Source organism: Lactuca serriola, chromosome 9 (genome assembly GCF_051521515.1).
Source record: "Lactuca serriola cultivar US96UC23 chromosome 9, Lser_US96UC23_V15, whole genome shotgun sequence".
Lineage (NCBI taxonomy): Eukaryota > Viridiplantae > Streptophyta > Magnoliopsida > Asterales > Asteraceae > Lactuca > Lactuca serriola.
The window spans coordinates 201,235,079-201,247,814 of record NC_136416.1 but is presented as its reverse complement, the minus strand read 5'-3'; the positions used below and the strand labels follow the sequence as shown (position 1 = coordinate 201,247,814).

Sequence of the window (12,736 nt, the reverse complement as noted above, 5' to 3'; positions counted from 1 at the left end):
ATAATATTAGTTACGTAGTTTTCTCCAAGTAGAAGATAGTAGGTCAACCCACCCCACCTAAATGACAATGAAGATGGTGTATGGCAAAACTTATGTGGAAGTGATGTGAGACAAAATGCTAAGGTGGTTGTGCACAAGTGTAGTATCGTTCATGCTAGCCTAATAATCGGTTATAATGATATTTTTTGAACATAAAAAACAAATTCACCGATAAATAATGTTAAAGAAAAGTAATTAACATGAAAATGAAATTAGGTTATGATATTGAGGACCCTATATCAACTTCAAAGTTCAAGCAATTAAATTAAGGTTTTACCCCAAGGTTTTGCTTCTTCACATTTATAATCCGAATTAAAATACAATTCCAACCATACGATATAGTACTGTTACTTTCATTTTACAAGTTATGATGTTTAACCTTAAAGAATGAGCAAAAAAGCTGATTGTCAGCACTGGCGTGCAATCTTCATCTAAATAACTACATTTCCCTCTTCTCGAACTCTGCAAAAATACCACCAAAACTTCATTCAATGAACAACTCAAAGGTAAAAGCTTTCATTTCCATTTCTTTTTAAGCTTTATATATATATAAAAAAAATTAATCTTTAATTGATGTAAACACCCATTTAAAAGGGAAAGATTCTATCTTTTTTCCTACTTGAAAGATGGTTCTTGTGATCTTGTGTGTTTGGGGTGATCTTTACGAAATTGGACAAACACTAAAGCAGGTAGAGAAATTGGTTATCGGTGTAATATTGGATTTGTGTTCTTAATATTCGAAAACAACTTGTCTTTTATCAAGGGGTGTTTTCGTCTTTTCGTTAGGGGGTTGTCTTTCTTGCATCCTTTTGTTGTTCCCTGTGTTATCTGGTTTCATTTCTCGATGGGTCCATTTTCGTATCAGTTTTGTCATTTTTACCCTTTTTCACCGATATCCACACCTATTTACATGTGTTTCTGTGTGCGATTATATATACACATCTCTCTCTCTCTAAACACACTCAATACAAATTCATGCAACTAAAAAAAGGTAAAAAAAATGATGGGTTTTGTTTCTCGAGTCGCAATTTCAAGTGGGTTACATGCAAGATTTGGAATTTGATTCTGTTTACGAAGTTTCAAGATTTCAAATGGATTTTCTTGCTAACTAATTATGTTTTTCTCTTATTTTATGTTATCTTTTTGCAAGAAAAAAAAAATAACAGAGGAAAAGATGCTGTTTGTCTACAGTTTTGATCGTTATTTGATATCTGTTCTTTCCATTTTGCAGGTTTTCCCCATCTTCACTTGAAAACATTTTACTACTTTATTTCTTTAATCTCAAACCGAACCTTCAAGATTTTATTTTTATTTCATCATATTTTTAATTAATCAAAGAAAATAAAGAGGTTGAGTCAGATTTGTGCTTGTTGGGTGTCCTTGTTTCTCTCTCTACTGATATTTCTAGAGAGAGAAAGAATAATTTAGTGTGGAAGAGTGTGTGTTACTGTTGGGCATGTCTCCTACGCTGACCGGGTTGCCCGGACTCCGTGGGGTTTGCCGCTGAACTACGACACATTGTATCTCTCTCTTTCTTCTTCTTCTTCATCTTCAACTTATTAACAACAATTTAAAAGGTATCACCATTTTCTTTTCTCTCTCTCTCTCTCTCTCTCTCTCTCTCTCTCTCTCTCTCTAGATCTTTTATTTTTGACACAGTGTCAAAGATTCTTATATCAAGAAGTATATATTCAAATACCCATTTCTGAGATCTCATTTCTTTCTCTTTGAACAAAAGCCACAAAATATATTCATCAAAACAACTTACTCACAAGCTAGATGAACACAAGTGGATTATAGAAGGTGTTGAAGATGAAGTTCATGAAACTTGGATCAAAACCTGATTTGTTTCAGAAAGATGGCGATAATGTCTGGTAAATTTTCATTGCATTTCAGATGTATTTCATATTAATTGTTTGATAATTGATTCAAACTACAAAGTACAAATGGGCCCTTTTCTTTATGTTTATGTGATTGATTATGACTTATGAGTAACGAATTGAATACCTATGGTTTGTTAGGTATGTGACTTCGGAGTTGGAAACTGACGTCATCATCAACGTAGGAGATTCAAAGTTCTATCTACATAAGGTATGCTATGCTGATCTACAAAGATATTAATATTAAATGAAAACATATTTTAATGTACGAAAGTAATATCAACTTTTATCTAGAATTAATGAATCTATCTTTAGCTTAGAACATGAATCTGTAGCTACTAGCTATAGTCCTCTGGGCATCTTCAATACGATGCCGTTTTGTTGGGAACTGAAAACCCTAAGCATGATGTTATATTATATAGTTATATCATGTTATAACTTTTGAGTTTTATATATTCAGATTTTATTATACATGTAATTATAGTTTATATGTAATATTTATTATTTATAAAGTTATATAATAATGTTAAATGCTATTAATTTATGATATATATTAAATTTTATTTTCATGTATCAAACTCATTAAAATTTAATGCTTTCTAACATTAAAGAAAAACAAAGCTTATCTTAATAAACCATATATTATAGGAAAAGGTCATAAGATGACTACCAATAACATTATTTGTTTTTTAGTGACTTAAAAAGCATATATAATGTTATTGGTGGCTATTCATGATATTTTCCCGTATTATAATACTTGTAATCTAATGATAAAACGCAACTAAGAAGATGTGAGATTTTATAATAATAAAAAAATTCAAATTTGTAAAAATCCAATAAACATAAGGGCTTTTTTTAATCTATTTTAGTCAGAAAAAAAATATTATTATTTTTTATGCTAAAAATAGTATATAACGGTTTCAATTGTTTTGCACAAAAAATCACACTAATTTTGGTGCTGGAAATTGGGTAATTAGTTGGTGATGGTTTTACATTTAATATCATATAACAATCTTGTATCAACGTATTAATTTTTTGGTACAAGAAATTGGTACTTGTGTTTGGTTTTTAAGAGCTTTTAGAAGATTTTAACTTTTAACTTTAAAAAAATTTAAAATTAAAGAAAAGAACTTTGTTTGGGATTAGAAACTTAAATCTTCTATTTTAAAACAAAAATATCATAATCCAAAAGTTATTTCAAGCAAGTTTTAAGAGATTCAGCTTTTTGCTTCAATGCTTCAGTTTTAAGTTTTATGTCCTTTTATGTAATTTTACATTTTTCAAAAATTTACAACTACATGAATATTTTCGCAACAGAATCAAAATTCATTGCTATCAAGAAAAAGATTACAAAATCACATTTTTTTGTACATTCCATAACATTGATTTCCATTTTCATTTTCAGTTCCCCCTTTTATCAAAAAGTGGTCGCTTACAAAAACTAATCAGAGGCACAACCGAAGGTGAAGGGGGGGAAATCGACATTAATGAAATTCCAGGGGGGCCCACTGCATTTGAAATATGCGCCAAATTCTGTTATGGTATGACGGTTACCTTAAACGCGTACAATGTTATCTCCACATATTGTGCAGCCGATTACCTCGAAATGCACGAAACAATTGAAAAAGGAAACCTCGTATACAAACTAAGTGTTTTCCTCAACACAAGTATCTTTAGAAGTTGGAAAGATTCAATCATAGTACTTCAAACCACTAAAAACATGACATCATTGTCAGAAGAACCAAAACTAGTCAACCTTTGCATCAACTCCATAGCCTCCAAGGCTTTGGTTGATCTGTCAAAGGTTGACTGGTCGTATACTTATAACCGTAAGAAGCTTCCGGAAGAAAACGCGAACGAATTCGGGGTTAGAACGCGAATGGTTCCGAAAGATTGGTGGGTTGAGGATTTGGCTGAGTTGGAAATCGGTTTATATAAACGGGTTCTTGTGAGTATAAAAAATAAGGGTTTGATATGTAATGAAGTGATTGGTGAAGGGTTAAAAGCGTTTGCTTTAAGAAGATTACCGGGTTTTAATCATGGTGTTGTACATGAAAATGATGTTATAAAAGCTCGGTCTGTTATTGAGATTATTTCTTGGTTATTGCCATCCGAAAAAGGGAGTGTTTCGTGTGGTTTTTTGGTAAAATTGTTGAAAATGGCGATTGTGGTTGATTCGGGTGAAATGGCGAAAAGGGAATTGGTCAAACGGATTGGTCAACAACTAGAGGAGGCGAGTGTTGAAGATCTTTTGATTAAAATGAAAGAAGGCGAATCCGAAAGTATGATTTATGATGTGAATATAGTTCAAGAAATAGTTAAAGAGTTTATTGTTCAAGATCATAATGGTGAATTTGAAGATGAAGGTCAAGAAATGGGAGGGATTTTATCGGAAGCTTCAAAGTTGATGGTGGTTAAATTGGTTGACTCTTATTTGACTGAAATATCAAAAGATCCGAATTTGCCTTTAGGGATGTTTGTTGATCTTGCAGAGATGGTGAATGGTTTCTCTAGACCTTCTCACGATGGGTTGTATCGCGCCATTGATATGTATCTCAAGGTAAAAAAATTGATCCCTCTTCTTTCAATTTGTAATCTATGCATTAGAATTTGTACAATTTGTTCTAGGATATATTTTACTTGCACAAAAGTCTTAGCACCTCAATGTTGGAATTCTAATTCCAATGTGGAATAGGCCTCAGCCACCTAGTTGTATACTTGATTTACATCTTAGTGTATCTTAGTGTTGGAGATTTAATTCCACTATGAATTAGGGCTCCTCTTGGCCAGTGGGTCCTTACATAAGGGCCCATTGGCTATAAAAGGAACTTAATCCGTTAGAAATTTTAATTCTAATGTGGATTAAGCTCTTTTTAGGCATTGTTATGCCAGAAGTATACTTAGATTTACGTCTCACATGATGCTACTGAGTACTAATAGTGTCATGTTATGCAGACACATCAAGGGATCACTAAGAGTGAAAGAAAGAGAATATGCAAATTAATGGATTGCAAGAAGCTTTCGGTAGATGCATGTATGCACGCGGTTCAAAACGAGCGGCTTCCGTTACGTGTCACAGTTCAAGTCCTTTTCTTCGAGCAAGCTCGAGCCGCCACCTCATCAGGCAGCAGCACTCCGGATCTTCCTAAATCAATAAAAGCTCTCAATGTTTCCTCCCATGGAAGACCTGCAACAAATCAAGAAGATGATTGGGATGGTGTTGCAACAGCTGAAGAACTCAAGGCGTTGAAGGAGGAACTTGCAGCCTTAAGAATGAGCCACCATGGCCATAAGAATACTGTATCGGATAAAGCTTCGGTTCCTAGAGTCAAAGGGCTGCTTTCAACTAAGAAATTACTCTCAAAGATTTGGTCAAGTAAAGGTGGAATTAAGGAGAATAGTGGGTCTGATTCATCTGAGAGTCTTGGTTCTGCTAATCCTGATGATTCTAAGTCAACCCCTTCAAGAAAAGGGAGATATTTAGTGTCTTAAGATGGATTTGGCATTTTATCAAACACATGGTGGGCATCTTTTATACTTTTGAGCAACAAGAACTTCAAGCATGTATGTAGTATTAAATACAGGAAAATCAAAATGTAGTAGTCTTTTGGGCTTTGGGGGGGTTTATTATCAAATTATGTAATCAATTTAGACAAATGGGGTTAAAAACCCTCGTGACCATATTCTATCTTAGGAGGATTAAGCATTTCATCAAACACTTAGCGGACATCTTTACATTTGTGAGCAAAAAGAAAGATACAAAGCATGTAATAGTCTTTTGGTGTATTATCAAATTATGTAATCAATTTAGACGAATTGGATAAGAACCTAGAAATTGATGAATTCGACTGAAATCAAAATTCTCTTAGATAAGTAGTCTGTGTTTCATTAATGGTGGTAGCTTCAAAAATGGTACCATTAAATTGCAGCAAAGCACAACCCAAAAAGCACTAAAGGCTCTTAATGCTCAATGTTCAAACTTTACCATATTACATGAGAGAATTAAATAAGTGAAATTACATATCCCTATATATATACATTAGAGTGTAAAAAAAAAACTACATTAGTTAGAAACAAACTACATTTTCTTTCACTTGCAAATCTCAAGAAAATACACATCAAATTCCCCAAACAAAAAAAGAAAAAAAGAAAACCCGAAAGCCACAAGCCAAAAAGTCATCTACTTTACTTTATTACCTTCGGAAACTCCATTCTTCACTTGATGTAATGTTAGCAATTTCTTGAATTAAAAGATCAATTCTACAAATGTGATTTCTTCACACACTTTGTTTGTAACATATGCGTTCTCAAACTACAATCTTTCACCTGTTGGATTCGTTAACAAAATTATTAGTATTATTATAAAAGAAAAAGAGGGTTAAATTTTATAATTGTACTTTGAAAAAGATTATAAGTTTAATTTTCCATAATTGCATAATTGGGAGAGTTATCAAAGGAGATTGTTTTAAGAAGAAAAAAAGTGGAAATACAATAATGCAATAAAAAGTACAATGCTAAAATAAGTATATTTATAAGTATACTGTCTTAATAATAAAAAAAAATTAGAACAATGCTATAATTGATAGAGTTATAGAAGTATATTTTCTTAAAAAGAAAAAAGAGAAGATACAATAATGTAATAAGAAGAGTAACTACATTACAATTTTAGTCCTTAAGTATAAGCTGTTTTTTGCTATTTTTTGTTACAAAAAATTCTCTTGCAAATTTGGTCATTATTTTCAAGTTTCCTCAGCTTAGCTCTTAAAACTTTTACAAAAGACCATTTTGCCCTTGGACCAAAATAAACGAAAAGAACAACTTTGGTCCATGTGGTATGCTGATTTTTTCAATTTTAATCTCTAGGCTGTTAAATTAGACAAGATATGAACCACAATAACTACAAAACGTCAAAATAAGGACCAGAAATGTAATTTACCTTGAGGGCTGCTAACATCGACAATAAGCCTTTGCAAATCCTAAGCAAAGCTTGCTCTTTTGCACACACATTTGCAAGCTCAGTGACCATTGAATTCGCTTCCTCCACCTAACAATTTTCAAATACCTTTTTTAGAAATCTTTTATTTTTTAAAATGACATAAAAGCCCTTATATTTTGAACCTATTTATAGATTTAATCACCTTCACACAAAGCGAGCATATCGACAAACACAACGTCTGCATCACTTCAAGTGCTGAGCTTATAACATCTTTCATGCTCTGAAGATCAGCCTGAAAAAAATCAACACCAATGTCAAACTTTGAAATGAGAAGGGTAAAATGGTAAAATCACGTACTATTGCTCCACCAACAGGGAGGCGAAGAGTGCTGGCCTTTAAAGCTTCAATTGCTCCAAGTAATGCTATTGAATGATCTTTATCTAAAGAAGCCCAATCTTCCAAAAAAGCTATCTATGTTTACAAATAACAAGACTTTTAAGGTTTTTCGTTTTATCAAATAAACCATATTATTTATTAAATAAAAATAAATAAAAAACTTACTTGTTCCTTGAGAATGGAGGCTAACTTAAGTTTTTGCTTCAGTAACTGCAATCTATGTCTTTTTTTGGTGACTGAATCGCGTAAATCAGAGATTGTAATCCATGCATTCCATAGATTTTTCTGAACACAAAGCAAAGATTCAAATATTTGCTTTGAATCATAACATTTAACATAAACAAAAATTTAAATACAAAGATTTAATCATACCTCTGATCCACATCTTTGTTTTAATAATGTATCTTCATTCCTAGCATTAACAAATCGCCATTGTAACTGTCGATTATAAAAAAGCCTCAACAAATGTGCATCCACAATTCGATTTTCACCAACTTTCCCTCTTCTAACATCAACTGCAAAACTTAGAACAGAAGGGGTTTCACCAAATCCACTACTAACAATCCCAGAAACCGAATTCCTTCTTGGACTAATCATACCCCTACATGGCGATGATGACACTGATGATGTCATCAACTTACTCGGTGATGAAGGTCTCATTCTATTTGGTGAAGAAGCCATTGTTCTTGGTGATAATAATGGCCCATCGTTTGAAAATTTCTTTGCTAATTTTGATGGGGTCACTAGTTTTGATCCTGGACTAGTTCCACTACTTGAATCTTGTAATCTTCTCATTCGACTACTTGTTTCTTGCCAAAATTTAGCGGACATAACTACCCCTCTGGTTCCATTCCGGTTTGTTTCTTGGATTCCAGATGTGCTACCAGATGAGACGCTATCGGTATCGGAGGAATTCCCATTTGGGTTTTGTTGAATTGGGTTTGAAAGTATGGAATTACCTAAATCCAGTGATAATCTCCCACCATGAACACCATCGACTGATGCCCTTCTGGAATCCATGTTCATGGATTGATGTAAAGCTCTGATTACATTCCCAGATCCGATTATGTTACTCTTTTCAACCCCACAATCTAAACTCAAACTTTTTGATAAAACGGTTTGATTTGATTGACGAGTTCTCGCCGGCCACCGGTGTTGATCTCCGGGTTTTGTATTCTCGGCGTGATCTCCGACTCTTAAAGGGGTACCGGTTCTTTTTCTTTCAGGGGTACCCTTTCGGAAAGTAGTTGAGTTAGGGGAAGTGGGGGTTGCTTTAGTTTTGCTAATCGGTAATGAAAACGCTTCGCCTTGAAAGGAAACGGATAAACTTCGTGTGGATGTTACTAAAAGTTTAGTGGCCGCCGACACCTCGCCGGCACCGCCGGCATTGTTGGATTTCAAGTTAAGATCCGGTCGAGTGGATCGCCTCCGGTCGGCGGAAACAGACCGTTTTGCTGCCGGAGTAGTCGAATTTCTCGAAACGAGAGGAGATGGGAAGCGTCGTGAAGGCGTGGGTGTCGGTAACGACGAGGAATTCGAAGAAGTTGAAGGGGAAGGAGAAGGGGAAGGGGATAAGTACCTTGAAGAAACTTGTCTGGATTTAGGTCTTGTTGGTTTATTAGGGCCGATGATTCCATTATCTTTCTCGGAAGGTAACAACGGTGGTCTTGATTGGTTTGTTGTTTCAGAAATCGCAGCCACCATCATCACAAAATGAAAAACCCAAATGGAAAATCTTCAAAACTCACCTCACATTGTCGATTTACACCAAACAAAAGATCACCAAACTCCCATTTATCCTCAAGAAATCCAAACCCCTGCAAAGACAAAGATCAACAACTACCATAAACTCATGAAATCCGCGAATGGTTCTTTGAAATTTCCAACAATGGCGATGGTTCTGCAACACCAGACACACAGTAGTATTGATAGTACAGTGATGGAATTGAAGATTCAGAGGGAAGGCAGAAGCTTTTTGGCTGTGTTACAGTGAGGGAGAGAGAAGAGGGAGTGGTGGTGAGATTTGGAAAAAAAAAAGTGGGGATAGAAAGAAGAACAGTTGTTATGGTGAGTGGGGTGGGGGAAGGGGGTGTTTTGGTATCTGTGAATCTTGGAGAAACCTTACGCTAAACAAATTAAATTATCTTTTAAATGTTGCAACAAAACAAAAACTATGGGAGTCTACTCTGTCCGTTTACCCTTTAAATTATAATATTTAATTTGTATTTACACAAATAAAATTTTGATTATTTAATTTATTCTTTATAGTTTATACTTTATAATGTTTCTTAGAAATCAAACATTCATAATGTTTGTACTTTAACTTGTTCATCAAGTTTAACATTTTTAAGTGAAGTTTTAATTTATCTATTTTTCCATTCGAATTACAACATTTAATGTTGGTTTATTAACTAAACTAACCAAATTAGTTTAAGTGAAAAAAGTTATAAAATAACAAGTCCGAAACAGAAAAGTTTGAGAGACTAAGAGTCTATAAAGTTATGAAGATCAAAAAATATGAAGAAAAGCTCGAGAAATCTAAAAATCGAAGACTCAATAATAAGACATTTTGTCAAGTTATTTATAGTAATTTTTCTTTCTAAGTTATTTTTTCATATATATGTTTGAGAGCTTAACCAAAAATAACTTAAGGTTAAGAAAGTTTTATGAGGATGGATTCGGAGGGATGCATAAAATGAATATTGTTCAAAATAAGTGGGGGAGTATTTATGAGGATCGTAAGTATTTAGGACTGAGAAGTTCTTGAGAAATTTAGACACAAATACATGCATTGCGGTCTTGATGTATTGATGGGCTCAAAATGGATTGTCTTGTATGATGTTGGTGACTAGGGTTTTAATGTGATAATATGATAATTAAATCAGTTTTGCTTGGGGGCAAGCAAAAGACTAGTGTGAGGTAGTTTGATAACGTCATTTTTATACATATATTTATAGCGTTTTCTTATTATTTTATATTATGTTTTTATTCCATTTAGAACTAAAAGGTACATATAATGTTTTAATTTATATTTTACAAGTATAATTGTTGCTAGAGTGAAAAGGAAGAGAAAAGGTTGTAAATTGGAGTTGGATTGCAAAAGTGAAGAAACGGTTGAAGAAGCTCAGTACGCCCAGCGTAATGGGAGTATGCCCAACATACTGGGTTGGGTCCTAACGTGAATTTTACACCTAACTCCCAGAGTAAGTCCATGTACACCCAAAGTACTTAGTCGGCAGAAAATATTATATATTATGATTTTTAGTTAACCTAAAGGGAGATTACGATTTTTATCCATCCTTGGTCGACAAGAAACACGTCTTCAACCATTTTGAGGGTCTAAAAGGCGACCGGAAGGCTGTTAAGCTGATAGGAGCAAAGATCTGAAGGATAGAGAGTGGATTCATGTCTGAAATCATTTGATTTGTTGTTCTAATTATGATTAGCATTCCAATGTGATTCCAAATACGTTTATTTTCTGATTTGACTGTTAAAGCCCTTTGCTTTGTGTTTATAATTAGATGACTCTTTAAGATTATGGATTAATTGCTATTTGGATTGTTTATTCTTGTTTAAATTATTTTGTCAAGTTTGATTCCAAGATCCATATGTGTTAAAGATTGTTACTTTATTACCAATTATTGAATTAATAGAGTTTAGATGATCATTCCGACTGTGTTAATTTGAATCATAATTGCCCATGATCATTGGTAATTATGACTAGAGTTAGATCATAACCTAAGGTTAGGAAATAAAGTGATGAACTTTAATGTGTGTGCATAAGTAGATGATCATTCTATGGATGATTTAATTCTTATGATTATTAGGATTAATAAAGATCAAATCTTTCTTAATACGAACTAAACACTGATTTACATGATTGTTTGTTTACTTAATCGTTGAATTAATAGCTGTGTTAAAATCAAAAGATTAGCTAGTAATCTTATTATGATCCCAGTCATATTAGAAATCGGTGAATAATGAATAGATATCTTTTGTACTTAGTAGTTAGCCAGTATTTTGAGATGAAATCCAGTCTAAACCAAAGTACCTAAAGAGATTTGTCTTCAGTCAGTTTATCGAGATTTGTTGTGTAGCTGTTTAGTTGAGATTTAATTCCATAAAACCCATCTTTACTGTTTTTGTGTGCTTAGTGAACCTATAATCAAAAACTCAAAATTAATTCACCATAGTTCCCTTTGTGTTCGACACCTGGTCTTACCACAACTATATTATTGCACGATTAGGTACACCGCCTAGTGTGTTTATTAGTGCAGTTGTGATAAAATCAATTTTATAAATTTAAAACTTGAACAATTTATATATATATATATATATATATATATATATATATATATATATATATATAAACACATTAGTACCGCAATAGAAAGAATAATTCTAACTGTAGAAGCCTTGACTACCGGACTGAAAGTAGCAGAATAATCAAGACCCAAAACTTGAGTAAACACTTAAGCAACAAGAAGAGATTTAAATTTGTCAATGCTACCATCATCAAGAAACTTGGTATGAAAAAGCCAGTTTGAACCAACAATATTTGAGTTGTGAGGACGTGTCACCAAATCCCAAGTAGCATTATGTTTCAAGGCTTTCTTTTCATCACACATTGTAGCAAATCACTTTGGGTCCTTGGCAGCAGTTTTAAAACCCTTGGGCTTTTTGGTAGTAAATAAAGCATGATGTAGAGGTGAAGTAGACACATAAGAAAGATCTGCAAAGTGACGAGGTTTGAAAATTCCTGCCTTTGAGCGAGTAATCATTGTGTGTCTTGACAACATCAGTTATCTCACCAGCAACAAGTTTTTCATTGTGTGTCTCGATAACAAGAGGTGTCTCGTCAACATCAGAAGATACATGGGGAGGCGGATTAGTGCATAACTCACATGGAGGAGTGCTAGTTGGTGGCGAAGTTGTGTGAGAAGTAGATGTTGCAGTTGTCATTACAATAGGTGGACAACAGAAGTGTGGTTGATGGAGTTGTAGATTGATGACCGTGAAATGCAAAGTGGTTTTCGTCAAAATGAGCATGACGAGAAGTATAAACAGGCTTTGTAGATAAGTTAAGTACAGAGTCTTATTTGTTGTGATATATTGAAACTTAGGTAATGGTCTTGGTAGCGAATGTTTTTTCAATAACGAAGGTCTTCATGACTTCGTTATGTATGTATTTTACTAAGGACTTTTGTAGATTCACTATTAATGTCGAAGTCCTAGTATACATTTTTCATCCGTTGAGTACTTTATAAAAAGAGTAGGTACATAAGTCATATGTAGCTTTTTCGCCATTGTGTGCTTGTATTCTCTCTCCCACTCTCTCTCTCTCTCTACTCCTATATTGTATTATTCTGGATATTGAGATGAATCAAAGATCTTATTTACATCGTGTGTTCAATTTGTACTCTGATTTACATTTACAATTGATTAAACATCTTTTCAATTGGTATTAGAGTAGGAATCAACATAT

At 33.5% G+C, this 12,736-nt stretch overlaps 2 protein-coding genes across 3 annotated transcripts; one reads left to right on the top strand and one right to left on the bottom strand.

The window, feature by feature from the left end:
- The first annotated feature begins 878 nt into the window (after positions 1 to 878).
- Positions 879 to 5,635, top strand: LOC145074710 (phototropic-responsive NPH3 family protein NPY2-like). 2 transcript variants are annotated; one of them, XM_079021042.1, is made up of 6 exons: positions 879 to 1,030; positions 1,271 to 1,616; positions 1,778 to 1,913; positions 2,061 to 2,130; positions 3,325 to 4,479; positions 4,875 to 5,635. In XM_079021042.1, the coding sequence occupies exons 3-6, from the start codon at positions 1,852 to 1,854 to the stop codon at positions 5,409 to 5,411; spliced, it is 1,824 nt and encodes a 607-aa protein (XP_078877168.1). In that variant the 5' UTR covers positions 879 to 1,030; positions 1,271 to 1,616; positions 1,778 to 1,851; the 3' UTR covers positions 5,412 to 5,635. The 2 variants fall into 2 exon arrangements, with proteins under 2 accessions (XP_078877168.1, XP_078877169.1); XM_079021043.1 differs by lacking the exons at positions 879 to 1,030; positions 1,271 to 1,616 and having other exon boundaries at positions 1,642 to 1,913.
- Positions 5,636 to 5,802: 167 nt separating this feature from the next.
- LOC145074709 (QWRF motif-containing protein 2-like) lies at positions 5,803 to 9,364 on the bottom strand. Its single transcript, XM_079021041.1, has 6 exons — positions 7,624 to 9,364; positions 7,417 to 7,536; positions 7,213 to 7,326; positions 7,058 to 7,147; positions 6,856 to 6,963; positions 5,803 to 6,245 (listed from the first exon to the last, which is right to left on the bottom strand). Exons 1-6 carry the CDS (start codon positions 8,956 to 8,958, stop codon positions 6,180 to 6,182), a joined length of 1,833 nt encoding a protein of 610 aa, XP_078877167.1. The 5' UTR covers positions 8,959 to 9,364; the 3' UTR covers positions 5,803 to 6,179.
- Between the last annotated feature and the right edge of the window lie 3,372 nt (positions 9,365 to 12,736).

What these genes read in the sequence shown, in the direction of transcription:
- LOC145074709 (XM_079021041.1), bottom strand. Translation starts at nt 8,958, where the DNA reads ATGATGGTGGCTGCGATTTCTGAAACAACAAACCAATCAAGACCACCG. An exon ending in AACAAAGATGTGGATCAGAG is followed by an intron (nt 7,537 to 7,623) that starts GTATGATTAAAT and finishes CTTTGTGTTCAG; the next exon opens with AAAAATCTATGGAATGCATG. An exon ending in CCTCCATTCTCAAGGAACAA is followed by an intron (nt 7,327 to 7,416) that starts GTAAGTTTTTTA and finishes TTGTAAACATAG; the next exon opens with ATAGCTTTTTTGGAAGATTG.
- LOC145074710 (XM_079021042.1), top strand. Translation starts at nt 1,852, where the DNA reads ATGAAGTTCATGAAACTTGGATCAAAACCTGATTTGTTTCAGAAAGAT. An exon ending in CAAAGTTCTATCTACATAAG is followed by an intron (nt 2,131 to 3,324) that starts GTATGCTATGCT and finishes TTTCATTTTCAG; the next exon opens with TTCCCCCTTTTATCAAAAAG. An exon ending in CCATTGATATGTATCTCAAG is followed by an intron (nt 4,480 to 4,874) that starts GTAAAAAAATTG and finishes CATGTTATGCAG; the next exon opens with ACACATCAAGGGATCACTAA.